General features: G+C 44.9%; 1 protein-coding gene across 1 annotated transcript; it reads right to left on the reverse strand.

The window, feature by feature from the left end:
* Positions 1-1550: 1550 nt before the first annotated feature.
* LOC149348218 (luciferin 4-monooxygenase-like) lies at positions 1551-26167 on the reverse strand. Its single transcript, XM_089541704.1, has 11 exons — positions 25999-26167; positions 22602-22718; positions 18695-18823; positions 13633-13834; positions 11746-11837; positions 11408-11622; positions 9396-9564; positions 8639-8911; positions 6945-7089; positions 5175-5435; positions 1551-1729 (listed from the first exon to the last, which is right to left on the reverse strand). Exons 2-11 carry the CDS (start codon positions 22692-22694, stop codon positions 1551-1553), a joined length of 1758 nt encoding a protein of 585 aa, XP_089397830.1. The 5' UTR covers positions 22695-22718; positions 25999-26167.
* Positions 26168-27093: the final 926 nt, after the last annotated feature.

Genomic DNA, 27093 nt, shown 5'->3' on the forward strand with positions numbered 1-27093 from the left:
AGTTGCAACTGGAACGTCAACAGAAAGAATAAGTAAAATTACAAAAGATGGAATACAATTATATGGGGCTGAAGTAGCCAACGCCTTTAATACTTTTTTTCTGTCACTTGGCGACGTTAGCGAACCCATCGCTCACTTATCTCTTGTGAATGGCCCAAATAAACAATATTTTTAGAACCAGTCTCGGAAAGTGAAGTTGGAACTACATTTTGGCCGTTAATAACAGCAAAGCAACTGATGCCGGGGACATTAAGGTAGAGCCTATAAAGTATGTAATAAGAGAAATAGCCCCTTGCGTTACCCACATTTTCAATATATGCTTGTTGACTGGAATTTTCACGCGTGCAATGCAAACAGCAAAAGGTAATTTATATTCAAGAAAGGTGACAGGAACGATATGTCAAATTATCGTCCTATACCGGTTTTACCCGTTTTTTCCAAACGCCTGGAGAAAATAATTCTGAAGCACATATCCTCATATACTGAACGTCATAACATTATATGTTCCGCCCAATATGGGTTTCTAACGAACAAGTCGACAGAGCTGGCACTTTTGTCTCCAAAAGAGCATTTTGTCAAAGTTGGAACGCAAAAATCTGGTGCTTTCACTGTTTCTGGATTTTTCAAAAACGTTTGGTCTTATAAATCACAACATTCTCATTAAAAAACTGGAGCATTATGGCATGAGGGGCAAAGCACAATAATTAATCCCATCTTATCTGCAACATAGATCTCAGTTTGTAGTAATTGGAGGCCGAAATTCTGCAGTAAAATCAGTAAAAAACAGGCGTCCCGCAGGGCGGTATTCTGGGCCCGTTTCTGTTTATCCTGTATATAAATGAAATAGTACACGTTGACGAAACTGCCCACTATATAGTCTAAGCAGACGATACTAGTTTATTTTTTTCCGACAATTCATGCGAGACCTTAGCTAATCAAGCCAATAGCGCGCTGTATAAAATAAATACATGGGCTCAAAGAAAATGTTTAGCACTTAACCATCGCAAAACAAAAGCTGTACTATTTCACCCCGCCTCAAGCAAATCCAATTGCCGCACATCGTGTTAAACAATACCAATATTGAAATAGCAATAACTTTTAAATCAGTAGGTGTATACTTTTCGGAAGATAAGACATGGGATGAACGCGTAGGGTATATCGTAAATAAGTTGTCGAGAACTATTGGCATCATACACCGCCACTGTTATTATTTCCCTACCTCAGTTAACGTCCTTTTATATGACTGTTTATTTTCCTCTACATTAAGCTATGCCTTTATAGTATGGTCCATAACAACAGCAACAAACATTAGCAAATTGTTAATATTGCAGAAACGCGTCTTACGTCTCGTCTGCAAAGTTCCGTATCGCTCTTATACTGCAGACCCCTGTGTCTGCAGACCTACAGACACAGAATGTACGAGATTCGAAGTGTCTCTTGTCAAGAACAAGTTATAGGATGGCTGTGGAACGAGTTCTACCGGGCAGGTCTCGGCAATCCAACTGCTTCAGAAATAAAAATGGGCCGATGGTTCCGTATTGTTTTAGGCTTTATATTTCCATCCACCCCGACATAATGCCACTTCTCTGTGTTTTTGCCTTCAGAGCATCATCGGAAAGCGATTTCAAAAGGCGCAACTTCTTCACGTTTGTTTTTCCGTTGGCAGTTTTAGGGAGCTCTTCCAGAAAGACGACGCCGCCATACAGATGTTTGTAGTAGGCTGTTTGGCCTGAAAAGAAAATAATTGAGGAAGCGTTGCTGTAGTGTAACATGCTTACAAAACAAGTGATACTGTCAGGCTTCTCGGAATATAATGAAAAGCAGTGAGTCTTTGTAGAAAATAAAGCACTGCACTGTCGACAATAATATTTAAGACAAGGGCAGGTTTATTAGGAAAGCATGTTCACTTCACTGACAAGACAAAACTGAAAAGAAGATAAGAGCAAATTTGCTATGGCTAGAGCTCGAAAGACCGAAATCAATTCATAGCCTGCTGTTTGTACACACGAGTAAATCTGAAAATATCTCTAAAAGAACTCTATACCTTGAATGTTATACCCCTGTCAAGCGCGCAGAATAAGTGCACTTACGGAGAGGGTCACTTTCTATAAGTGCACTCTAGCTAAGCTAAACGGTGTCACATAAGTGCCCTTCCCGAAGTGCGCTCTCAGGTCGGAGTGCGTTCTCAGAACACACTTTAAGGGCCGAGTACGTAGCCTCGACGACAGTGATCTTTTGTGCATAAAATGTTATATATAACGAAGTGCGCACACAACCTTATTTTACCTATTGCTTATATTCTTCACTTGTGCAGTGGCTTAATGATAGCAACCAGCAAAACAATGCATCACTAAAACGGGCTGTAATCCGCCATGTTGTTTGTAACCCGGATTCTAGAAGTGCTGGGAACTTTACTTGCTACACTGTTGCCACAAAATGGGCTAATACGGTCGTGAGCGGAAATTTAAGTTCTGTTTATTTTTATAGGCCCTGCTGCTCTAAACAAGCATATTGTTGAAGGTTACGCTTAGAGATCGTCATTATGAAAAAAAAAAAGAAAGAATTGCTTTTAGTTAGGTGCAATTTTCGTATCTTCAAACGCACTCTGCTTTCCCCTTTAGCGCTGCATAGCATAAAGTGCACTCGAGGATCTGAAGCTCACTCCCCATAAGTGCACTTTATACTGCGCACTTGACAGGGATATTCTTGGGGTGATTGGATAGATACAGAGTTCCACATGCTTCCAAATGCTGAACAGTGCGACCGGATTGCATTTTGAGGTCCTTGATTGGGATATGTATTGGCATATGTTGGGATATATCCGTGCAAGAAGCATTTATTCCCATAGGACTTCCCTTATAAAAATGGTCTATAGACAGTCTATAGACTTCTTATTGACTCTATTGACTTCCTATAGATATTGCTGTTTGTCTATTTATAGTCTATAGACTGCCTATAGACAAAAGTCTACTAAAAGTGTATGGCCATAATTCTATAGGTTGTCTACAGACTGTCTCTGGCATTTGTATTGCCTATAGACTTTAGTCTATAGGCAGTCTATAGACTTTATTGACAGAAGTCTACAGGCACTCTATAGATTGGCCACCGCTGTGGCTCAGTGGTTATGGTGCTCGACTGCTGACCCGAAAGACGCGGGTTCGATCCCGGCCGCGGCGGTTGAATTTCTTTGGAGGAGAAATTCCAGAGGCCCGTGTACTGTGCGATGTCAGTGCACGTTAAAGAACCCCAGGTGGCCGAAATTTCCGGAGCCTTCCACTAAGCCGTCTCTCATAGCCTTAGTCGCTTTGGGACGTTAAACCCCTTAAACCAACCAAACCAACCAACTCTATAGATTATCTAAAACTTTTTTGTAAGGGTTCACTATTGCCCTATGCTTCTTGCACCTCTAATCGGCTACAACTCAAGAACGCAACGGCTTTTTCCCGTCAAATGAACCCCTTCCAGCCATTGGCATCGGCCGATTCTAAAGACCCTGCTAGCGTGACAATGCAGGGAGCGGCGCCACAATGGAGACACCGGTCTATCCCCGACCATAGAGAAAAGGGATTATCCCCTTTAATCAACCCTTTCCTGCTTTGTCACACTAGCGGGGTCATTAGAATCCGCCGACGCCATTGGATGGAAGCTGTTCTTCAACGGGGAAAAGCCGCTGTGTCCTTAGGTTGTATCTGACTATAGTGTAGCAAAGCTGCGTCCGTTCATTTTTCAGTTCTCCAGTTACTTTCAGATAAGTTTCAGCATGGTGGTTGCAGGCGGCATAAAGTGTGCAACCAGTTTCAGAACGAGTGTGGAGATGCTTGCATGCACGACTATTGGAACAAGTAAACATCTCCCCGTCGCGGTGGCTCAGTGGTTGCGGCGCTCGGCTGCTGGCCCGAAATACGCGGGTTCGATCCCGGCTGCGGCGGTCGAATTTCGATGGAGGCGAAATTCTAGAGGCCCGTGTACTGTGCGATGTTCAGTGCACGTTAAAGAACTCCAGGTGATCGAAATTTCCGGAGCCCTTCACTAAGACGTCCCTCATAGCCTGTGTCGCTTTGGGACGTTAAACCCCAATAAACCAATAAACCAACAAATAAGCATCTCCTTAGGGTGTCGCCGCCTGTTATCGTATCGCGAGAAAAAACGAACGTTCAGTTTTTTTTCAAAGCACGTTTGGTTTGGATTAAAACTTCCTATCCGACTTCGTATAGTTGCTCACTCTGTTAGGTGGGAGAGTGTATAGTGATTTTGCGGCGCTGGGCGCGTAAAGCCATGATGACAGAAGGATGCCCCCTTAACCATTCCAATTGTGTTGAATGGTTTATGGTTTATAGGGCTTAACGACCAGAAGCGGCTCAGGCTATGAGGTGCGCCGTAGTGGAGGGCTCCGGATAATTTCGACTTGCTGGGGTTCGCTAACGTGCACTGGCATCGCACAGTACACGGGCTTCTAGGATTTTAGCTCCATCGAAACGCGGCCGCCACGCCTGGGATCGAACCAGCCTGTTTCGGGTCAGCACCTAGCGTCATAACCGATGGCCCACCGTGGCGGTAATTCTCTTGCAGAAAGGAAACCTGAGTGAGAATGTCTTAAAAGCTCCTGAATGCAGCAGTTATGAATTCGAAATCTCACCTATAACAAGAAGAGGGATGATATCTTGCAATACCTAGAGTAAACAACGGTCAGCAGTTTTTAAGGGACACTCGGGACAACTCCATCGAAAAACTGTTCGCAGTAAAAATCGATTTCCTGGCTATTTCTGGCCTTCTTATCTTCTAACTTGCTTGGCAGCAAATGAGGCATTTATGGCTGAGCAAAACGGAACAAAAAAGCTTTCCCACCACTAAATTCAATTTTGTCACACATACAGTGAAAAGGAACGGTTGGTACATTTTTTTTTAATGGCTGTGTACAGCATATCCTCTGGGAACCACATCCAGAAATCGTTGTCGACGCATGCAGGTTAGTTGCGAAATCGGCCAGTGATGGCGGCACTTGTAATTTGTTTTATTTTTTGTTTCTAGCTTGTAAAAGCTCCTTTTTCGATGAGAATCGTCTCTTTGAGATTAGAGCGCAGTAGCCTATCGATACGGATCGATTTTCATTTGTCTTGAGCGTCCCTTTAATGGGCAGGGAAGTAAAATGTGATGTGACGGCGCATCGTTCTCACCTGCTACCAGATCCACGAGCTCCTCTTCGGTTACTTGAGGCTCGCTTTCCGGGCACTGCTTTCTAACTACAAATGCAGTAGGAGCCTCGGAGACTTTTTCATCCGGGACTCCAATCACGCACACGTCTAGAACCGCTGGGTGAGTTAGTAGTATGGCTTCGAGCTCGCGGGGAGCTACGTTGTAGTCGTGGCACTTTATGATGTTCTTCAGGCGGTCTACGACGAAGAAGCGTCCGTTGTCATCGTAGTAGCCCACGTCACCTGTAGTGTTTTTAAACAAAATAATTGATTGTAAAACATTTTATTCGCTGGAAAGAGCTTGGCAAGAGGTCGCGTTAAGTGGTCGAGAGTACTAATAAAGCTGGTGCACATCTGAATCTTCCAAGGTTATTCACTTGTAATAACCATCTAGGAAAGGCTCCATGAAAATTTCATTGGTGGGTTTCAATGTTCTCACAGATAATGTAATCCTGTTATGAACATCAGGTCTTTGAAAAGAGAGAAAAATAAGGAGGAGGAGGAGGTAGAAGAGGAAAGGCAGGAAGGTTAACCGGAAAAATAATCGGTTTGCTACCCCACACGGGGGGAAAGGATTGAGGGGATAAAAAAATGAAAGAGAAAAGAGAGTAGCAGAAAATTGAAGTCACTCTAAAAAGTCAGTGTTCGTTGAAGTCACAGCCTATCGCGCAGGCCAGAAGTTCGCAAGAAGCGGAGCAGTGCCTGGACAACTATTGGCGGCTCAACAAATAACTTTCACCTACGAACACTGAAGACGTGTCTTAGTTTGAAAGGCACCTGTCGTCATATTTATTTATCACAGTTATCGCGGTCATGAAGTGTCTTTCTCTAAAATAGCGAGACAACGATTTTTCTTTCTCAGCCGTATACAGCGGCGCCCTTACAGCGCTTCTAAACTCCAAAACGTTCCAAACTCCAAAATGTGGGGGCAAGGTTTCTCCTTACCTAATGCATAATTAGAGCCTAAGAGATGCTATAAGTTCTCTGCTACATGGGTTAGAAAGAAACCCCGTCGACTGGTTACTCTTAGCATAGACGATGCAAGAAATTGCGAGGACACTTTGGCAACTAAAGTGGTGAGAGGCGAAAGCCGAGGACACTGTGCCGTGACGACTTCCGGTTGATGTGACGTCACACCGTTCCCGTGGCTATATCGATACCGAAATTATACATCTTTCGGGGATCCTAAGTGTTACTTACCGTTAATTACACATTTCTTCATCTAATTTTACACAAATCGCACGTTTTCTCGACCATTCTGTGACAATTTTCACTATGCCGTGACGACTTCCGGTGGATGTGACGTCACACCGTTCCCGTGGCTATATCGATACCGAAATTATACATCTTTCGGGGATCTTAAGTGTTAATTACGCTTAATCACACATTTATTCATCTAATTTGACACAAATATGATGTTTGCCCTACCATTCTGTGACAATTTTCACTATGCCGTGACGACTTACGGTGGATGTGATGTCACACCATTCCCGTGGCTATGTCGACGTCCGCTCTACTTCGACGCAATTTCGACATGTTTGCCTATAATTAATTAACTAATCAATCTACAGTCATCAAACTTGGCTTCTAGGTTCATTTTTTCCTTCTCTACCTGAAGTAACTATTGGGTTTCTTCTATCTTTTGCAGTTCACGAGTTAAACGCGTGACACCCTCTGCTAACGGACGACATTATGAGCCATTAAAGGCTGTCGCCTTAATACTTGTCCTGTCGTGGATTACCGATCACTTACCTGTGTGGAGCCAACCCTGATCATCCGCGACTGGTTGCAGTTGTCCGCTAGGACTCAGGTAACCAGGGGTCACGTTGGGTGTGTGCACCCAAATCTCCCCGATTTCCATGGGACCCAAGGCTATTTCGTTGGCTGGGTTTACGACCTGCAAGCGTACGATAAACGGGTGCGATAAAAACGCTGATGAGCAGGAATGGAAGCATTCATTTTTGCAAGGAAGAAATGGCCCATCGCAAACTGCTTCCCACCCGCTTGATTTCCAGCATCTCTGAGGAAGATCGCCAGTTTTTGTAAGACTCTGAGATAAGCGAAGCCAGGAGGTGTTAGTATTGACCTTTCTCTGTGTAGAGGACGTTGCAGAAACTGACACCGTGGTTTATTTTTGGTTTTGAATTGTCTCCCAGCACTTGAAGCGATGCGCACACAACGAAAAAAACCGCGTATGAAAGTATAATTTAGTAGGCAAAAGCGAAAGTTTCAGCCAGAACTGCAGCCAGTCGCAGCTAGTTTGCATAAAGCAAGTTACATCGCAATATTATAGCTAATATTTGCAGAAAAGGCTTCGCTACTGTTCGGTTCTCTACGCAGCCAAGCGGCGCCAATATCAGCTTCATCCAAGCTTGACATGTGCATCAAGAATCGTTGTTTCTAAAAATGTCCTACGTGAGCCGCCGCGTACTATGAGATGGCAAAGCGGTAATACTGCTTCCGCGTGACATCTTTATGTTGCGTGGTGGTGTGATGCAATTACTGCACAATTTTTTTCTTGCTGACACAATCATTGCCGTGCAAGGGACGCCTGAAAAACTTTTTCCACGAATACTGACATTCATGTTTCCGAGAAATAACTATCGAGGGCGCCTACATTTTGTCCCAAAACATCTTCGGAGTGGCTCGGAAGCTAGGATGCTATGTGATGGGTTCCACAGGTCGGGTAATAAGTTACGTTTTTTAAATCCACTCCAGTCAGCTCGCTGATCACCTGGATTGGTGAAAATATGCTAGGGACTGAAGCAAAGCTCTGTTGTTAACATTTTGTTATATGATTGATTCACAGGAATAAACAAGTACTTTTCAACATTCGGCCCATGCCAAGATCGAGAACTGCGCAACAAATGTATAACTAAATCTCTACTTAAAACCGTGAAATATGCTTTCCTTTTAAGCAGAGTATACCGAGCATGCATCAGTCACCTTTACTCACCAACCAACTCGAAGAAAATTTGTTTTGTCACACTGGAAAGACTTCATTGCAAAGAACACATGACATGGTAATTCAGTATAGATTTGTAACCAAGAAACCGGTCATCCATAACTAATCTCCGCTGCGACGCACAGTAAAGAACTAAATTTTCTACTAGCCAGAGCATGCAGCTATAAATACGGAAAATATTTAATTGCCTCCGTTGCCCATTTCGAAATTCACTTTCTTTTGTGCAGGGTTCGATTCATAATGCAGATGTCGCATTTCCATGGAGGCGAAATGCTTAAGGCCCGTGTACTCTGTGATGTTTGTTCACGTTAAAGAACCACAACTGGTTTAAATTATCTGGAGCCTTCCACTACAGGCTCCCTCATAGCCTGAGTAGCTCTGAGACGTTAAACCTTATACTACCAACCAGCCAAATCCCTTTTTGTATGCATGCCATCTGCTTACGCTCGGACTGTTTATACTTGCAGGAAGTCAGACTTACCTTCATCTTCACGTTGGGCGACGGAAATCCAACGTTTTCGGTACTCTTTTCACCCGGAGGCGGTATACAGTACGACGCTAGGGCTTCAGAACAACCTAGGAAGTTCTTGAGGTCGGTGAGCTTGAGCTGGCGGAGAAGGTTTTTGCCAACTGTAGGGGCAATCCCTCCACCAGTGCACAGGATCTTTCTTACGGACGGCAGCTGGCAACCTGTCGACTCCATGCATCGCGAGAGTCGGGCCAACGCAGTCGGAAAGCAGCAAATGGCTTCCACCTGCACAAAACGGAACATGTTTGAAAGTCGCATTGACGTAAAGTGCTTCTTTGTTGAGCCGATGTTTTTGTGTTTTTGCACGCCATTGCATATCATGCGAGATTATAGTAAATAGCAGCGATTTTTCGTAAGAGTGTTTTTTTTTTTCTGTGAAAACAGATGTTCTTTACAAACCATCCCTCAGAGTACTGTGGGTACACATATTTTTCTGTGCATATTACAGTGAACTAAACAACTAACCCTTCCCTAAAGCAGGAAAATTGACCAAGATATACCGTTTGGACGCAGCCTCTTTTCCTTTTTAGTTTTTATTAGCGGCGTATGACACCCCCTGAAAAATATTTCTGGCTACCCTACTGACTCTCGCATATTTTGCTAATAAAAAATAAAAGAGGGCGCCACATGACGACTGAAAAGAGCATGAGTTCGTATTCCCGTGCCTCAGTTGTTCATCACACTGCATACCGATTACAGATGTTTGTACCTTGTGTTTTGTTATCGCTGCGGCCAGCTCATTGAATTCTGGTGTCGTCGTTGTAACGACTGCCGTAGCTCCCACGCAGGCAGCATACATCGTAAAGAAAAAGCCGAAGGCATGAGCCATGGATTCCAGTATGACGTAACGGTCCCCAGGCTCCAACAGACGGCTGGACCTGTAATAAGATGCTTGTTATGCTTGCTCCTGTCTTTTCTAATTGGCTCGAAGACGACGCCTGTCACTAGGCCTCATTTAGTGCTGCCGTTCGATGGAATATGTTGGAACACTTTTTTTTTAGACGACTATTGATAGCGTACCCCATATGCAGACGTAGTTTTACCGTGATCACTGTAGCCCAAGCCGTGAATTTTATACCAAGCTAAGACTGCGTAAAAAAAAAAGTCTTATACTTCAGTTCTAGCGAAGTACAGCCTTTGATATGTTACTCGCTTTGAAACATTTGAGAGATCTGCATCAATAAATGTTTTTACAATTTTTCAAAGCGTAAAAACATTTACTGATCCAAACGGAGAGCTCTCCTATATTAGATTTTAAAGCGAAGGTAACGTAGAATTTTATGCATTTCACATCTCTGTTTTTATTATTTCATTACGAACACGAGGTTAGTTGATATGAAATAACTTTAGAGCTGGAAATAGATGAAATACAACACGGAGGAAGTTACATAACATCTACGGCAAGGCCATTTGATTCAGTTTGCTAGTTTTCAATTTCTTAAATGTTGTAACGTTGTTCAAAGGCAGCTGTTACTCAGTGGCATCCACCCAAGCGCAGCCATACGACTACAAAGGAAAGCTATAGCTTCCACAAAAACTTCTCATTTAAAAAAAACTTCTCCCTGCTCCGGGGTTCGAACCCGGGACCACCGCCTCACCGGAGCAGTCGTTCTACCAACTAAGCTAAACGGCACGGCTAGCAAATGATCCCAACTACAGTTTCGTTTTGTCTGTATTGTGTACCTAAGTTGACACGTAATAAAACGCGTTGTGGGGCTAGTTGGCGAGACATAGCTGAGCCTAGAAAAGTAATTCAGCAATAATTATTCCGGACGAGCACACACACAGACCTGACAGGGGGCGCTGACCCTGTCATTGCCGTCTGTTAGCTCGTTGAAATAAGTGCAGCTGAATTTTCATCCTCAGTTCACACTGTTCTTATATATATTTTTTCATGGGCACACTTTTGAAGCAATAAAAAACAGTGCGCCAGGAAACGCTTTCGCCTTGCAGCACTTTAGAGAGCCAAAGTGCCCCCTGAATTTTAGCCGCGCCGATTTCCGTCTCCTCCTCCGCCTTCGCACAGACAGTGTGTGCACGGCCGAACGCCTCCACCGTCATCGTGCTGCTCCCAGTGCATTGTGCTCGAACTGCGACAGCCATGACGTCAAACAAAGCATAACTGCAGCTTTTCACTTGTATATCCAGGCTTAACCAGAGCTAAGCCACTGCCTAAATTTTTTTGCCCTTGTTAGTTTTCGAGGTTGTACTTCTATACTAACTACTTGATATACTGCTTCCCATTGCTTTGGTTTTTGCCCCGCTTGCTTTGTTAACACCAGAAGGTACCCCAAAAGTGCTGTACCATGGGACCTCTTTCATTACATTTCACATTTCACTCTAGTCACCATTAATACTAAGCAAAAAAGATCAGCAGGTCAATGGGGGCCTCTGGTAAATGCGTACGTACGTGGGCTATGTCAGGTCACATCCGGCTACTATCGGCTGACATGCTGAAAAGATGGTGCTGCAGCTGCTTCAATGTTTCATATGTAGGGTATAACACACGTAGAGCTATAAGAGGCTATAAGGCTATAAGAGATTGGGTAGAGTTACCCATCATTCCCTCAGTATTGTTAAAAAAGGTGCTAAGCAACGGCGACTTAGGCCAAGAAGCGCATGAAGTATGAGTTACGGCAGGTGTGCAGATTCTTTGTTTCGTTTAGACATTAGTAGCAATGTATCCAATACATAAAGATCTCTTCAATAATGCTTGGTTACCTGATAGTGGTTATGCTGGACACGAAAGTGTAATGCGTCGTCATAATGGCCTTAGGATTCCCCATAGTACCAGAAGAGAATGATATTGCCGCTGGCCTCTCCTCCGGGCGTTCCGCGTAGCGCCTCTCACGGAAGGCATTGCTAGCGATCGATCCAAATTCGGACACGGATTGAAACCCTGGAAGATCGCCACCCAGCAGGAAGCACTCCTTAAGCTGGAAAAGAAGCGGATTACTGCAGATCCCAGAATAAGCAGCCGATAAGCGTGGACATCAATCAGCGGGTAATTAATATTAACAAAATGGTTGGTTTTTGGATGGAATAAACTTCTTACTTACTTTGTGTTTAATGTCGAAGAATTTATTAGCGTTCGTGATGTCGGTTAGGACATACTGGGCTTTGGTACTGTCTGCGTAACTGAGAACTTCCCCTGAAAAATATTTATATACATATATGGAGAATCTTCTGTTAGTCGCATTTCGAGTAGTTCTGACATCCATCAGAGTGAAACTGTTTTGTCAGGCATACTACGCAAGGCCGTTAATTTTTACGCGTTATAACTTCAGCAAACAGCACGGGAAACACACCAAGTATTAAAATTTGAGTAACGTTACTGAAAGGTTCGCAAAAGAAAACCTGGTGTTCTCGAATAATTACCATCTCGTAACTATGCGGATAGGAAGGGAATTATGCGCTCAAGCAAGTGCCGAGGAGCTCGAAAGTAAACTTCACTGGGAGAATGTGCACCCACGTATCTTCTATAAAGTTCTCATTGCTCAGTTAGCAGCCGCCATCAACTCAAGCCTGCCAATCTTTTACACGAAATCTTAAAGGCCTCTTGTCGCAGAAAAGCCGGTGTCGCCGTTACCGTCGGCGTGACTGAAAAAGTAAGTCTAGTCGATTACAAGAAGCTCCCATAGATGGCGCCAGCCACACCAGCGGTGCATCGGAAACCCCTGGCTAATTTCATAAATGTATAAGTTTGTTATTGTCATAACTTTACACTTTATAAGTTTATTTATTTCATCAATACTGCCAGCCTTGAAGGAAGACCGTGGGCAGGAGTGGGTGGCATGGCGAAAAAAATGAAGGCAAAAATACAAAATAAAAATCATAACAGGAAGCACACCCGATAGGAATAACAATAAGTCGCACAAAACACAACCACTAACGCAATGAAAGAGCAACACTTTTCGTATTGATCGCACAGAGATTACCCTTACACGTAAAGCACATAAAGGCAAAGCACCTTTCCTAACCCTCAGGGGTGGCTGAGTGGTTAGCGCACTCGGCTCCTGAGCTGGAGTTCCCGGCTTCAAACCCGGCCACGGCGGCCGCCATTCGATCAAGGCGAAACACGAAAAGGCCCTGTGCTGTGCGATGTCAGTGCACGTTAAAGATCCACAGGTGGTCGAAATTATTACAGAGAAGAAAAGGCACTAAGCCAAGAAGAAAAATGCATCTTTTGTGGAGGAGTGGCCGACATGGATCACATGATCAGAAAATGTGAAGAAGTTCCAGGAGAAAGCAAGCATGAAGATGATAGAGCATGGAATGAGGCATTCAGAAGCCCAGATTCTAGGGTGCAAAAGGAACTGACCCAACTGGAAGCTCCAGCATCACTTAATTTTAAGTGTTAGTCTAGTAGTAAAACAAATCCCTCCTCCTCTCCCGGAGGCCTGCGTGCCGTGCCGGAGAAGGTGGGAAGGGAGGCCGGTTGAAACAGTAAAGTTTTTCTCAACTGAGCTGAACTATTCCGCAGCATTCCCCTACGGCCCCTCTTTCTTCCATTCTTCTTTCACTCCCTTCCTTATCCCTCCCCTTACGGAGCTTTTCAAGTATCCACCGTGATATGCGAGACAGTTACTGCTTCATTTCCTTTCCTCAAAAGCCGATTTTGAATTTTACCTTTCGAAAGTTGCGGTGCCTCAGTGGTTATGGCGCTCGGCGGCTGACCCGAAAGACGCGGGTTCGATCCCGGCCGCGGTGGTTGAATTTCTTTGGAGGCGAAATTCTTGAGGCCCGTGTACTGTCCGATGTCAGTGCACGTTAAAGAATCCCAGGTGGTCGGAATTTCCGGAGCCCTCCACTACGGCGTCTCTCATAGCTTTAGTCGCTTAGGGACGTTAAACCCCATAAACTAAACTAAACTTTCGTAAGTTGCTTCGCAAGGACAAGGAAACAGGTCGTCAGGGATAATGAGAAGACGCGGCATTATCTCTCACCTTTCGTAAGTTCATCATCTGCCAGTACAGCCACAGCTCCGGCCGATATGGCAGCGAAAAGGGCTGCGAATGATTCGATGCCGTTGGAAAAGTGGCAGCAGACACGGTCTCCTGGCTCCACTCCGTGCCGCTGAAACCCGGCGGCATAGGACTGCATCTTGTGCAGCATTTCAGCAGCAGTGACGGTTGTCTCCCCATCTATCTGCAAGATATTTGGTCACAGTGGTGATTTACTTCACTGCAAAAGATAGCGAGAGGTCGGGAAGATTGTTTGGATCAGTCATTGGTCTTTTAATATTTCCTGCACTCATACATTGTTTGGGTGTTTATGATAGTTCGCACCATCTGGGCCAAATGGTAGATTCACATTGCTATGTCTTGGGCTTAAATTTAGTACAACAAGCAATAAAAATGGCAGTCACTGCAGGTTCCCGCACACAAAAAAAAAATTCGCTGTGGCTTAGCTTGGTTAAGCCCGGTAATTGCGAAAGCAATATCCGTACCTACGCCATGGTTCAGCTGGTAGTGTATCTGGTGGTGGTGCTTGTGGTTAGACTTGTGGTGATGCATCGGTTATACAGATGGTAGATGAGTCCTTTAGTGAGGACTCCCCGCTCCACAACATTGGTTATACAGAAAGTAGATTGAGGTTGAAAGTAACCTCGCCCGCTCCACTAAAGTACCGCGGGTAGAACATTGGTTATACAATCAAATCCAATCCAATCTAATCCAATTTAATCTAATGTAATCTAATCTAATCCAATCTAATCTAAGGCCGCCGGTGGTGGCACCGCCACTACTCGCAGATGGCGCGAGATGGTAGCCCAGCTCTTCGGCGTGACGTCACACAGAGGTCATGCGAAAGGTCAATGGAGGCACCGCCGCGTCACGGCAAAGGCTTGAAAGTGCAAGTAGTAAAGCTTTCGCTTTAAAAAAAGATTAGCCGTGACGTTAAACAAGAAAGAGGGGTCGATTTTTGTGTGGACTTGTTGACCTGGTTCCCATGGTATTCAGGACTATATTCTGCAGCAGAATGACACTTGGGCTTCGCTACTCAAGCCTTCAATATTTTTTATTTATTTATTTATACACACTGCAGCGCAATTATATGCGCTATGGCAGGAGTGGGAAAAAAAACAAAAAGCAAAATGCTAAAGGTAACAAAATACAACAATATGTACAAAGTGAGCACAATGAAGTTCAAAACACACAAAAAGTAACAAACAAAAAAGGAACTGTTAATGGCACGGTCGGAATATTCAGGTATTATGTGTCTTCCATGGCAGTTATAAAACTTGGAACTGGAGATGAACGAATGGATCCAGGTAAAGAATTCCAGGCTTCTATTGAACGGGGAAAAAAACTGAATTTGAACAAATTAGTACGTGCAAAATACGGTATTAAATTTAGCTCGTGATGACTTCTTGTAGATGATAAAGGTGCAAAGTTAATGTAGTGGTTAACTGAGAGCCTTACCGATGAATTGACGATACAATGTAAGAATTTTAGTGATTCAGTGTGGCGACGGGCGGAGAGCGTGGTTAAATTCAATGAGAGAAGTGTAGAAGAGGGTGAGAAATCGCGATCATAACGATGACATATAAAACGCACAGCTTTTTTCTGGACTGCTTCTAACTTGTTAATTTCAAACTGCTTGTACGGGTTCCACACTACAGCTGCGTAATCAAGAACAGGGCGGATTAGAGATTTATACAAACGTCCACACTCCCTTTCTTACGTAGCCTGACGCACGCCTTACGTGGATTTCGCATCGCGCCCAAGTTCCCTTTGCGGATTGTTCCCTCCCTTGCTTCGCACATGCTTTGCGCTCGCTTCACGCGTGCTTTTGCGCCGCCGTTAGACAGCTGGATGAGGCCGGGTCATCTTATGTCGATCCGGATGCTTCACGCCGAGCAAGACCGGCTGAACAGTGGCGTAAAAGACGGAAATAACAGCATGAGTCAGCAGACCCTGCAGTCATAGCTGAAGCGGCTGGCAGAAGTGTTGCGGCATCAACAGTGCAAGCGTGCCAGACAACAGGCTGAAACTGCCCAAGAACGGACGCAGCGACTACACGCGGATGCCCTTTCCCACAAGCGGAAACGAATGTCGAAGACTATCGCGGAGTGTTCTGCCGGATTACAGGATCTACAAACTTAGGAAAGAGCAGAACAGAAAATCCTTCGAATGGCAGCTGAACTTCTAGAAGCGGAAGAACGACAGCAGAAACACGTCGCCGCGACAAACACCTTCAAGCGGGATTTGCTGGACAATCCATCTGGCCGTGAGTGTTCTTTGTGTTATTGACTCTGGCACAAGTGGGACTTAATCCCAGTGACTGCGAACATGTCTGGGGTGTTAGAGACAGTCTTTCCGGAGGTGAGCGATGCATGTGGTTTTGCTGTGTGCACGACTTGTCAGGTGTCCTTGCGACAACCAAAGATTTCTTTCTACTCTGTGAGTAATGGTTAGGTATATCGTCCCAAACCTACTCATTTTCTTGCGTTAAATCCGTTTCCGAAACGGCTGATCTCCCCCCGAATCCCGTTTATGCACGTTCTCCGACTGTCGCCCAACTACAGTCAGTACAGGATAATGAGGCCGATAGCTGATGTTTTGGTAGAGACAGAAACCATGTTCAAGGCTTTGGCACCTAACATCGAGGACGAACATTCCACCCAGGTAAACAGTCTACGGAAAATGGTTAGCAAAATTCCCTGCCTTTCGGGCTTGGTTTCAAAAGACATGCTTACGCTGTGGATCTCAAAAAGGGTTCTTCCCAGCCGAACAGGGGGTCAGAGGGTCGGTAATTAAGCTGCTAGTGCACATATAACGCGTCTGCAAACACGGTTAAATCGTCAGTATTTTTTATCGTTTACAGATTCATTTTAAGAACTGTGAGAGGTGCGTCAGATTGTTTGTGCGGGTGCATTTCGTTAGCCGATTGCCACGCCGCGGTGGCTCAGTGGTTACGGCGCTCGGCTGCTGGCCCGAAAGACGCGGGTTCGATCCCGGCCGCGGCGGCTGAATTTCGATGAAGGCGAAATTCTAGAGGGCCGTGTACTGTGCGATGTCAGTGCACGTTAAAGAACCCCAGGTGGTCGAAATTTCCGGAGCCCTTCACTACGGCGTCCCTCATAGCCTGAGTTGCTTTGGGACGGTAAACCCCAATAAACCAAACCATTAATTAATCGACTAACATAATTAAGTTAGGCGATTCATTAACTAAACTGAGGTAATCAATATTGTTATTTTTTTCTTTTAGGAGGCAAGATTATATCACGAAATTGAAGACAGTCAGCATCGAAAGTGAGTCTTATTTTAAATTTTTTTTATCGGCAATGTGGTTGAAAAATCGAGCTTCAAAAATGCGCTTTTGAAGCTCTTTGAGCTGGCTTCCCACGTTATTTCTAAATTCGCGAAGCACGCATTTCTAATGCATGAAATACGGTCGCTGTTTCTGGTTTATGTATTCGATGCTTTAGAAGTGAACTTGATTTCGGCAACGATACTGCTCTTGAAGCAGACCATGCGATCCGCCTTCTCAGCGCGTTCTCTGTGCGTTGCCCGGACGCAAATTTACATGCTCTTATCTATCGGCCGAGTGAGACATCAGGAGCAAGACGCTTCGCCAAGACATTCGATGCATCCATGTCACCTTTTGCTGCGCAGTTAATCTACCCCGGTGCCGTTGACGGTTTTATCACTGCGGTCTCCACTGCGGCGCGTCGAATGAGACGATAAGATAACACAAGGCACGAGGCACGGGCTCCATCAGTGCCTGCGTCAGTGACGGCCGCCAAGATTTCGTCGCTTCTTGAACCTTGTGTTTTAAATGAATGACGTGTATGTTCAAGCGTGCAAGATACGTGACGTCACTGAAGTAGTGCAGAGGCTTCTTCTATCTAGGACACACTGCTGCGCGCCCAGAGTGATCACGTGATAGAGGATGAGTGCGATGCCGTAGGGCCGACGCCTACGCAGCGGTCTACCCGAAACTGACCAACGAAGATAAGTTAGCTGGAGCTGTGAAATGCTCCTATTCCATCTCTATTCCTTTTATTGACCCTATATTTGGTAGCTGTTTCTGTGCACGCTCGCTCCTCCCTGTATTGAGCGTGCGCTCCAAAGCCGACCGCAGGATGGTTGGTTTATGGGGTTTAACGTCCCAAAGCGACTAAGGCTATGAGAGACGCCGTAGTGGAGGGCTCCAGAAATTTCGACCACCTGGGGTTCTTTAACGTGCACTGACATCACACAGTACACGGGCCTCTAGAATTTCTCCTCCAAAGAAATTCCAGCCGCCGCGGCCGGGATCGAACCCGCGTCTTTCGGGTCAGCAGCCGAGCACCATAGCCACTGAGCCACCGCGGCGGCCCGACCGCAGGAAAACCAACATTAATCGCGTGTCTTGCATAGGAAGCATCCTCCGGAGCGCACGCAAACTTGTCGAAATACATAACATGGTCATCGGAGAGCAGATAGTCGCCAGTGCTTCTCCGTCATGAACATGTGCCAGTGAATTAAGTTTTCCTCGCCGGAGTATTTTGACGCAGCTACCAATGAGCACATTAATGAAAGCCAGTACTGCGCATTAAAAGTGTGTAATATTTAAAGTCCGGCCGCCGCGGTTGCTCAGTGGCTATGGTGCTCGGCTGCTGGCCCGAAAGACGCGGGTTCGATCCCGGCCGCGGCGGTTGAATTTCTTTGGAGGAGAAATTCGAGGCCCGTGTACTGTGCGATGTCAGTGCACGTTAAAGAACCCCAGGTGGTCGAAATTTCCGGAGCCCTCCACTACGGCGTCTCTCATAGCCTCAGTCGCTTTGGGACGTTAAACCCCATAAACCAACCAACCTATTTAAAGTCCGTACGTTATTTACTATTATTTCAATACATAAGTTCGAGTGAAATTTCGACATTCTATTTCAGTTGACAACTAAGGTATTAATACTGATTGTCTGTACAATGTAATTTGTATTGGTGTCTTTGAAAGAAGACGGTACAGTGAACAATGATGAAACGATGGCAGAAATCGATCAAATAACGTGAAGAAAGCGCTCACCATGATAACATGCTCCCCGAGGTTGCTGAGCGCATCTCTTACGGCAGCGTAGATGGAAACTCTTGGAACACGGCACCCCCGGTACGGAGAGTAGACAACGTTGTCGCGTATTGGAGCTTTCATTACTGGCTGCAGATATAAAAGACGAGAAACATGACCTGGTTATTTTCATAGAACATTTACTGTACTTCTTTCATAAATTATGAACCTACCTTTACATCATATACTTCCAACATTACGTTCCTGATCAGGGTACCTCGATGCACGTATACATGCTCCTTGCCTGTATTCGACCCTTATATTCGATGGCCCCGCACTGAAATCTCTACATGTTTGAGCCCTAGCAACACAGGCATTCGGCCCAGTACCGAAAACGGATGGTTTCGCTCTGGCCCATTGTATGACCGGTCTATTCCGATACATTTACAACATTGGGCCGATTAAATGTGCTGCTTGGGAGGAAAGCGGTCATGTCCAGTATCTTCAACCAAATCAGGCATAACCTCCGAAAGGCGGCACATTCGCCGTTGAAATGACCTCCAGTTTTTCACTAATTTGTAAATATTAATAAACTTAGCATGTGAGCTCACGTGGAGTTTATTTATTTATTTACAATATAACAGTCTCAGTAAGAGACCGTAGTAAGTGGGCAATCAGTACAATAAAAAGTTCAAAACAATAAAAAGAAATTACAAGCAGATCAACATAAAAGAGAACGCTTACAATAAGTGTTAGATAACCACTAGTAGGCATTTCGTTATCGTGATATCTCGTTTTCAACATCTGTTTTCTTCGTTCACCTATGGTCACAATGCCCCTTGGGAGCAGTATATTGGTAACAAATATTATCCAGATAGTTGCGCCCTAGAGGGTGCGATAATCCATGTACAGATGGTGCTCCTTTGGTTTGAGCTATTTGCTATTTCAATGCTATTTCAAATAGCATGTATATTTGTGTGTGCTACGTGTACACTGTTTCGCTACATCATAAGGCGAAGAACATAACAACTGAGCGCATACTACAAGCTGAATGTTGATTCTTCATTTCGGAAATTGATGCCAGATGAAGAAATAAATTCATTGTACCTCCTTTGTTTGATTATTGTTACAAGATTGTGTGCCCTGGTTTACGCGCATTTCACTAAGATAAGCTCATCCACGCTTCATGCGTGAGGTAGATCGTTTATGCTTTTTTTCCCGCTGCGTGTGCACGCGAGCATAGACCATAGACCATGAAATAGACTATGAACTTCGACCATAGACCACTAAACGTATCATATTTTCTCGGCACAGGCAAGACATGTCGTCACGTGCTACGATTCTGTCCGTTTTGATATTAATTATATCTCAGTGGTCATTCTTATTTTACGTTTGCTAATGCTATACGAACTACTAACAATCAGGGCAGGGTGGGGAATAGATGTAGTGCTTTCACTGCGTAATACAAAAAGGAATATCGCCATAAAAAATGCAACAGGACTGCCAAATTCAAACTACAAGAATCGAGTGTTTGACCTTCCCCAGTGAACTATTTATTTATTTATTTATTTATTTATTTATTTATTTATTTATTTATTTATTTATTTATTTATTTATTTATTTATTTATTTATTTATTTATTTATTTATTTATTTATTTATTTATTTATTTATTTATAGGGCCAGTGGCACTACAGAGGGGGAGTGCTAAGTATAAAAAACGGAGAGAAAAATGCAGTTCGTTACATGAATGTTTAATAGCACCTGAGTACACAATGTTAGCTAGTGCTGCGCGGAACTGCTCTTTTCGTTCAGAAATTGAACCCACTCTGAACTCACCCTACCGAAGGCTGCTCCTGAAAGAACAGCGTTGGAATATCAATATTTTAATATTTAAAATCTGAGACACTTGTAGCATGCGTGAAGATCAATGCCTTTAAGCTCCTTCAGTCCATATCACTCTCCTTCGGATCGACCTCTCCTCATACTGGATTGCTTGTATGCAGATGTCTTGTCTGAATACTACTATAACGTAACGTGATTTGGTGAAATTCGGCAGAAAATAAATTTAATAGCGTAACAGCATTAGGTAATGCATGGCTATCTGGTTCACTCTGAGCAAATATTACCCCATCAGTTTTTCTTTAGATACTGTGACATGGATTGGCATTCCAAAAATTTGTACTTGCATGAAGTACGCGCCTCAGATATGTGGACATTCTTTTGACAGGAGCGCTTTTAAAATCTAGACACATACCTACTCATCCTCTTCACCTACAGCAAACAGGGTAGACTCTGAACATTTGGTCGAATATCTAGCCCACAACGTTTTATTATATGACTTTTTGCTTCCCACAACAAATAAAAAAACTAAATCTTTACCAAGTGGTGGTTTTCACTGCCCAGTTTTGAGCAGCTTCCTTTTGAAACTACCAGCCCCTGTCGCAAAGAAAACATTTTGCAGGATTGTGAAGTTTACCAGATGTTGCAACTAATTTACATACTAGTCCCTGTCTTATTCGACAAGGCCCCGCACGAGTTCACAGGAACTTACCGAATGGTCAGTAGAGGGCACGACCGTTGACACGACTTAGTCGCGGCTTCTAATTTTAGCCTGCTTGTAACTGCGCAATTTTACTTCCATGGGCAAACAAGTCATTAAGTGAGGCTTCGCTGGCATCGTTTCCATGCTGGCTGAAACAGCTGCGATTCAGAAAATAATGTGTGGCATGCCACTGAGCTGACTAAGCTTGTAACAGAACAGCACGTACCTTGCCTTTATGTCAGTGTTTGCTATATATACTTACCAAGCCTTCCAAAGAGCCTGAAAGGAGGCCGGCAACACGCAATACATAACCAGTTTGTTAAAGACGACTCACAGCTTGCTTACTATTTCTCAAAAAAAATAATAAACTCTAATGGAGGGAAAATAATTATTTAGAGCTAGTCATATTAATTACAACGCACAGTACCTGGTAACCCCTAGGGATAATGGTGTGCGCATCGAACTTTGCAGCACTGCTGGCTTTCGGATAAATCATCTGAGCTCACTTGTCTGGAGCCCGGATATATGTGCGCCTTTAGGAGGAAATGAATTATTTCGCGGTCTGCTTTTTCGTAAACATGTTTTAGCGTCGATTGTGCAGCCACACAGACCACGTCAAATGCGCAGCGTTTTTTAGTTCCAGCGACTTCCAGCTACGACTTTGCAGCGATGCTGGCTTTCGGAGAACGCATTTCAGCAAAGTTGTTTTAGAAGGCAATTACGCATTTAACCGCTTGCTTAACCACATATGCATGTGGTTGTAGCGTCGGTGAGACTACAACAGAAGCTGAACCAAGTGCGCACCTCGTTTTTAGCTCCCGCGGGCTCACAACTCTCTGCTCCATCGTATGTTCCTGAGCAAAATAGAGCAAAATGTCGCCTCTCTTCTTTTCACTTATGTTGTATATAGTTTGAAATGGTCTTCAGTTTAACGTTCCTGGTTGAAAATTATGGCAAATCTTCACCTGTGGCCAGAATGATAATCGCGCTTTTAGAGGGAAGCGTCGAGGAGTGGTTTCCATCTATATCAGAACATCGTTAATTCATGCTTCTGCAGCACGTCTGATTAGCTTTTACGCTGCCTCAACCGCGGCTGTAATCTGTGAAAATCAAACTTTAGGAGACAGGGCATATATTTAGGTATCTTGCTTCTCCGACGTTTTTTTTTATACCATGGAAACTACAATAAATGCTGTTAATTTTTGTGTATAAACTGAAAGGGGTGACCAGTGGTAGTGAGTGGGAGCCGGTTACACATGAAAGATATCTAGTGACTAGACCTGAATGCAGAGTTTTTCTGCTTTTTAGGCTTAGAGCTGGGGCAAGAAAGTTTAAAATCAGCATTTAACTTCCCAAATCAGCGTCAGCGCAAAAAATTACTCACCCACTCTTTTCCACTTCTAGCGCGAAATTCAGACTCGTCCGTTTCATCTCTCCACGTGGTAGCATCAAGACTGTCACCATGCCGAGAGGACATTTTTTTTTTCGTATCAGTCTCAGTCTGCGAGAAACATTTCCGAGAATGGGGACATTATACTCAAACGCTGTCTTTTTTTATCGCCACGCAATCATTTTGTCTATTCGACACGCGGGGCGAGTTGTAATGGGCAGACTTGATTCGTGCGGCCGCGATATGTTCTGAAAGAGTCGTCATCCAGCACAACCGCTTTTACGATTTTAGATCTCCTTGCGAAAATTGGAGGGGAGACATAAGCTCCTCCTTTAGGGTGTGACGTGATAGTCTGAATGCGTTAATGTGTTAATGTCCACATATGAGTAATTGGTGATTCTCGACTTGACATCCATAGGTCGCGGGTAGTCGTCATACCACTCCTTGCGCAGCGTTGCGGCGGTTAAGCTATGCGCCACTGCCCTGCGATAGCAGCTGCTGCCACCGGTGGTCTTTATGCGATCTGGTCTTCTCTTCCTGAGGAACCTGTCGCGAATAGTCAATAATTTAGCTACCACCTGCCACGGTGGTCAGTTTGCTCCCATTCTGGTGGGCAGGTTGTGATGACGTCACAAGGTCACCTGACCTAGGTGGCTCATCTAGGTGTCCTTCCCAGCCATTTTTTGCTCAAAACGCCAACGACAAGGGAAACGACGACGACAGGTCTTCTGCAGAATCTGAGCTTTTCCGCTATCGTGACGAATGGAATGGAAGGCCGAATGATGCGCGAGTGGGCTGCCGCCTTGCGCTGAAAAAAGCATGTTACACCAATTTTTACACCAATATTTGATATTTCTTACTACGTTTACGTTTAATCTTGTAATGACTTATGTTTACTGTTGTTTTTTTTTGCGTTTTATTGTAAGAGGTCCCACTACAGTTGTTAACTTTGGCACCTCTTTCTGCTTTTTTTTTTACAGGTTTGAATATATAATTACCCCGCCGCGGTGGCTCAGTTGTTACGGCGCTCGGCTGCTGGCCCGAAAGACGCGGGTTCGATCCCGGCCATGGCGGCTGAATTTCGATGAAGACGAAATTCCAGAGGCCCGTGTGCTGTGCGATGTCAGTGCACGTTAAAGAACCCCAGGTGGTCAAAATTTCCGGAGCCCTCCACTACGGCGTCTCTCATAGCCTTAGTCGGTTTGGGACGTTAAACCCTATAAACCAAACCAAACCTAACCGCTCGTCGCGTGGTCCGTGGCCCGTGGACCCCCCTAACAGATGGTGTGATGTCAGCCTCTCCGTTGCTATGGCGACGCATGACGTCAGCTTGTTTATTGTTGCGAAAGCAACACTACTGGAGCCCAGCTCGGCTCGTCGCGTATGCTCGTGGCGGTGCGGCTACCAAACGACCTTGAGTCGCCGTTGCCTAGCAACCCGGGTAGCCACTCGGGTAGTAACTCACGGAAGTTAGGACGAGCGTCGTGCCACCTGCGCGAGAGGTTGCTCGGGAAGGGCAACACGGGTAGTAAAACCCCCACAGGTGGCTCGGATAGAAACAGCCACCTGCCAGTGCAGTGGCGCATCGCTTAACCGCTACGCCACTGCGCTGGTAGTGGTATATGGGGACTCGCCGCCATCTATGAGTCTTAAGTAGGAATCACCAATTCAGCATACATGGGCATTAACCCGCTGAAGATATCATGCCACACCCCTAACGCAGAGTTTAAGTGCCCCCTCCAATTGAAGAATGTACAGCTGCTTTCGCAGGTCTACCCAGTTTAGCTGGGTTAAACCCATATCAGTTTTTTCCACTCAATTCAAGCAAAATGATCCTTAAGCGTAATTTTTATAAACAGAGCTCGAACAGTAGCTGTCGAAATAAAGTTTCGAAACAAAACTGAATAAGATCTAAAGTTTCACATATAAAAGACCGAAGCATAATTTTTACACGCTTATAGTGACCAAATGATTTCCATAATTTTTCAGCACATGGTGGTGTGGGGTACCTCTAAGTTACACGTAAAACTTATCATGTATGACTCTGCTTAACGATATGCTTTATGCTGATTATAATGCTACGCATTTTACTCAGATCCTGTTTAGGTGGAAAGGGCATTTAACTGAGATATTCGGTTCAAACTTCACGGTGGTTCCAGGAGAACGGTTATGGCGAGGACTCAGAATGGAACGAGCAAACATACGTGAGCGAAGTTTCGTCCGCGTTTTTTAGTTCGTTCCTTTCTGTATCCACTCTCCATAACCACTCTGCTGTTTAGATGAATTCGGCTGATTTTGAAAAAGTAAAACTCCGCAATTTTCCCTGAAAACAATATGGAGTGGTCCCTGTGGCCTTTGTTTGCCTATATTTAAACACTGCACCGAACTCGTGTCTTTTCGTTTTGGTGACGAGGGCTAACACGCTCAATTCATTTTGTGCGGCGAATATATAAAATGCAGCTTAAATGCAGCTCGTCACTGCACTCGAGTATTGCAGACTTCAGTACACCGCCCCGTATCTAACGCTAACACAAACACAAGATAGAAAACTCGAACCTTCACTTAACACCCTTCCCAAGGCCGCTCTATATCTACCTGTATACACCTCAAATCAGTGACTTCAACACAATGGCCTCTTTCTCACTCTCGCCGAATTAACACAACACACAGACAGCAAGTAGTGCTCTAGCCTTGTACGGAGCAGGGATGCAAAGTCCTGAAACGAGCTGGCTTCGCCCCCGTCAACCTGACAGCTTTTAGACAATTGCCTCAGCTACACCGCAACATCGCATTTCCGAACGTATCGAAAAACAGTACGCCACACCTCCACGACGGTCGACGTCAAGCACATGCAAACTTGGTCATGCTGGGATCGTGGGAATGAGGAAATCGACATCCGGGCACCTTCGATCCCTTGGCCAAATGCGACGTGAGCAGACATCTCCGCAACATACAAAATGTAAAGAGATGAACACTACCAAAACACTAAGGAAAATCGTGTAGTTTTACCCCAACCCCACCCGTCACTGAACACGGAACAAGCACACGTCCTTCGCAAAGTTCAGAATAACACTCGGCTCACTCTAACAAGTGCTCGAGAACTTGGAATCACGGAACACAGCTCACTGCATTAACTTTTCAGATATTATGGCAGACACAGAACACGTTCTCTAATCATGTAACACTGTCATTACCTCTTCTTAATTGCCTCACCCTCCCCCTCTATCCAGGAGTGCTCGGCTTCACTCGGAGTTGACAGATGATTAGCGGGCCTTAGCGTAGCAAGCACCCTTCTTCGCTGGTCCTTAGTGCTGGGCTTAAATAAAGTTTTTTTCCTCCCTATATCAGGCCAGGGTTAGATCAGAATGTGCTGCTTGGGAACCATACGTACCCGGGCGAGTTGTGGAGTCACTTCGCCGAAATGTACCGAATACGAAAACTTTGCTGCTCAAGCTATCGTTCGATGTGGAGCTTGCTTCTCTGCATTCCAGGTGCTGTAGCAAAACAGATGTCACTGTAGTAAAATATGTGACACTTGCCTGCTGAGCTTGGCCGATGTCAACTGCTCACCTGTTTTTATAAAACTCTAGTGCATCCCAGCATGCCTGAGCCTGACCTACATGCCATATGTGCGGGAAATGAGCTGTGCAGCCTTTATTCTCTCGCACTGCATCCAGTAAGGGCGCAGCGGCAGTTTTTTTTTTTTTTTTTACAGTTAGCATCCTCACCCCAGCTGATTCCTAGCGATGTCTGTAAAAACAAAAATGTCACCTGCAGCTCTTTTTTTTTTTCAGGCTTCAACAGGATGTGTTTGCCATTGATGCCGAACGGCACGTGCATCCGGTTCCCGGGGTGGATATTTTCAGTCCGCCGTGGTGGCTCAGTGGTTATGGCGCTCGGCTGCTGACCCTAAAGACGCGGGTTCGAATCCGGCCGCGGCGGTCGAATTTCGATGGAGGCGAAATCATAGAGGCCCGTGTACTGTGCGATGTCAGTGCCCGTTAAAGAACCACAGATTGTGGAAATTTCCAGAGCCCTTCACTACGGCGACCTTCATAGACTCAGTCGCTTTGGGACGCAAGACCTCCATAAGCCATAAATTGTCATCATTTGTGACTGCGGGCGAGTTTCAGTCAGAAAACACGTCAGCTTTTCCTGCTGTTACGACTGTTTGTTAGAAGCGGATTCGTTTCCATCTCGAATAAACGCTTGAACTGTTTCATGTGAAACTGCTGCGACAGAGTAGCACACGGCGAGGTCTCTATATTTACGAGCGTGAGTCAGCGCCTCTCGCCTACATTGGGATCATCCATGCCATTTTGGTCGATATAAAGCAGTTTGCAAAGGGTACACCAAGTGAGTTGTCGGCCCATGCAGGGGAATGAAAAATTTTGCCTCACCACGATCAAGAACGGCGTGTCCTCTTTAAGGGCGCTTGTCTATCGTAGTCTGTAGTACCGGTGCCTTCGTAGGCACTACCTGCGTT

The sequence above is a fragment of the Amblyomma mixtum genome, chromosome 4 (assembly GCF_055824585.1).
Source record: "Amblyomma mixtum isolate Tamu chromosome 4, ASM5582458v1, whole genome shotgun sequence".
In the NCBI taxonomy this organism is placed as follows: Eukaryota; Metazoa; Arthropoda; class Arachnida; order Ixodida; family Ixodidae; genus Amblyomma; species Amblyomma mixtum.

What these genes read in the sequence shown, in the direction of transcription:
- LOC149348218 (XM_089541704.1), bottom strand. Translation starts at nt 22,694, where the DNA reads ATGTCCTCTCGGCATGGTGACAGTCTTGATGCTACCACGTGGAGAGAT. An exon ending in CTAGAAGTGGAAAAGAGTGG is followed by an intron (nt 18,824 to 22,601) that starts GTGAGTAATTTT and finishes TTATATCTGCAG; the next exon opens with CCAGTAATGAAAGCTCCAAT. An exon ending in CAGCGATAACAAAACACAAG is followed by an intron (nt 8,912 to 9,395) that starts GTACAAACATCT and finishes CGTTTTGTGCAG; the next exon opens with GTGGAAGCCATTTGCTGCTT.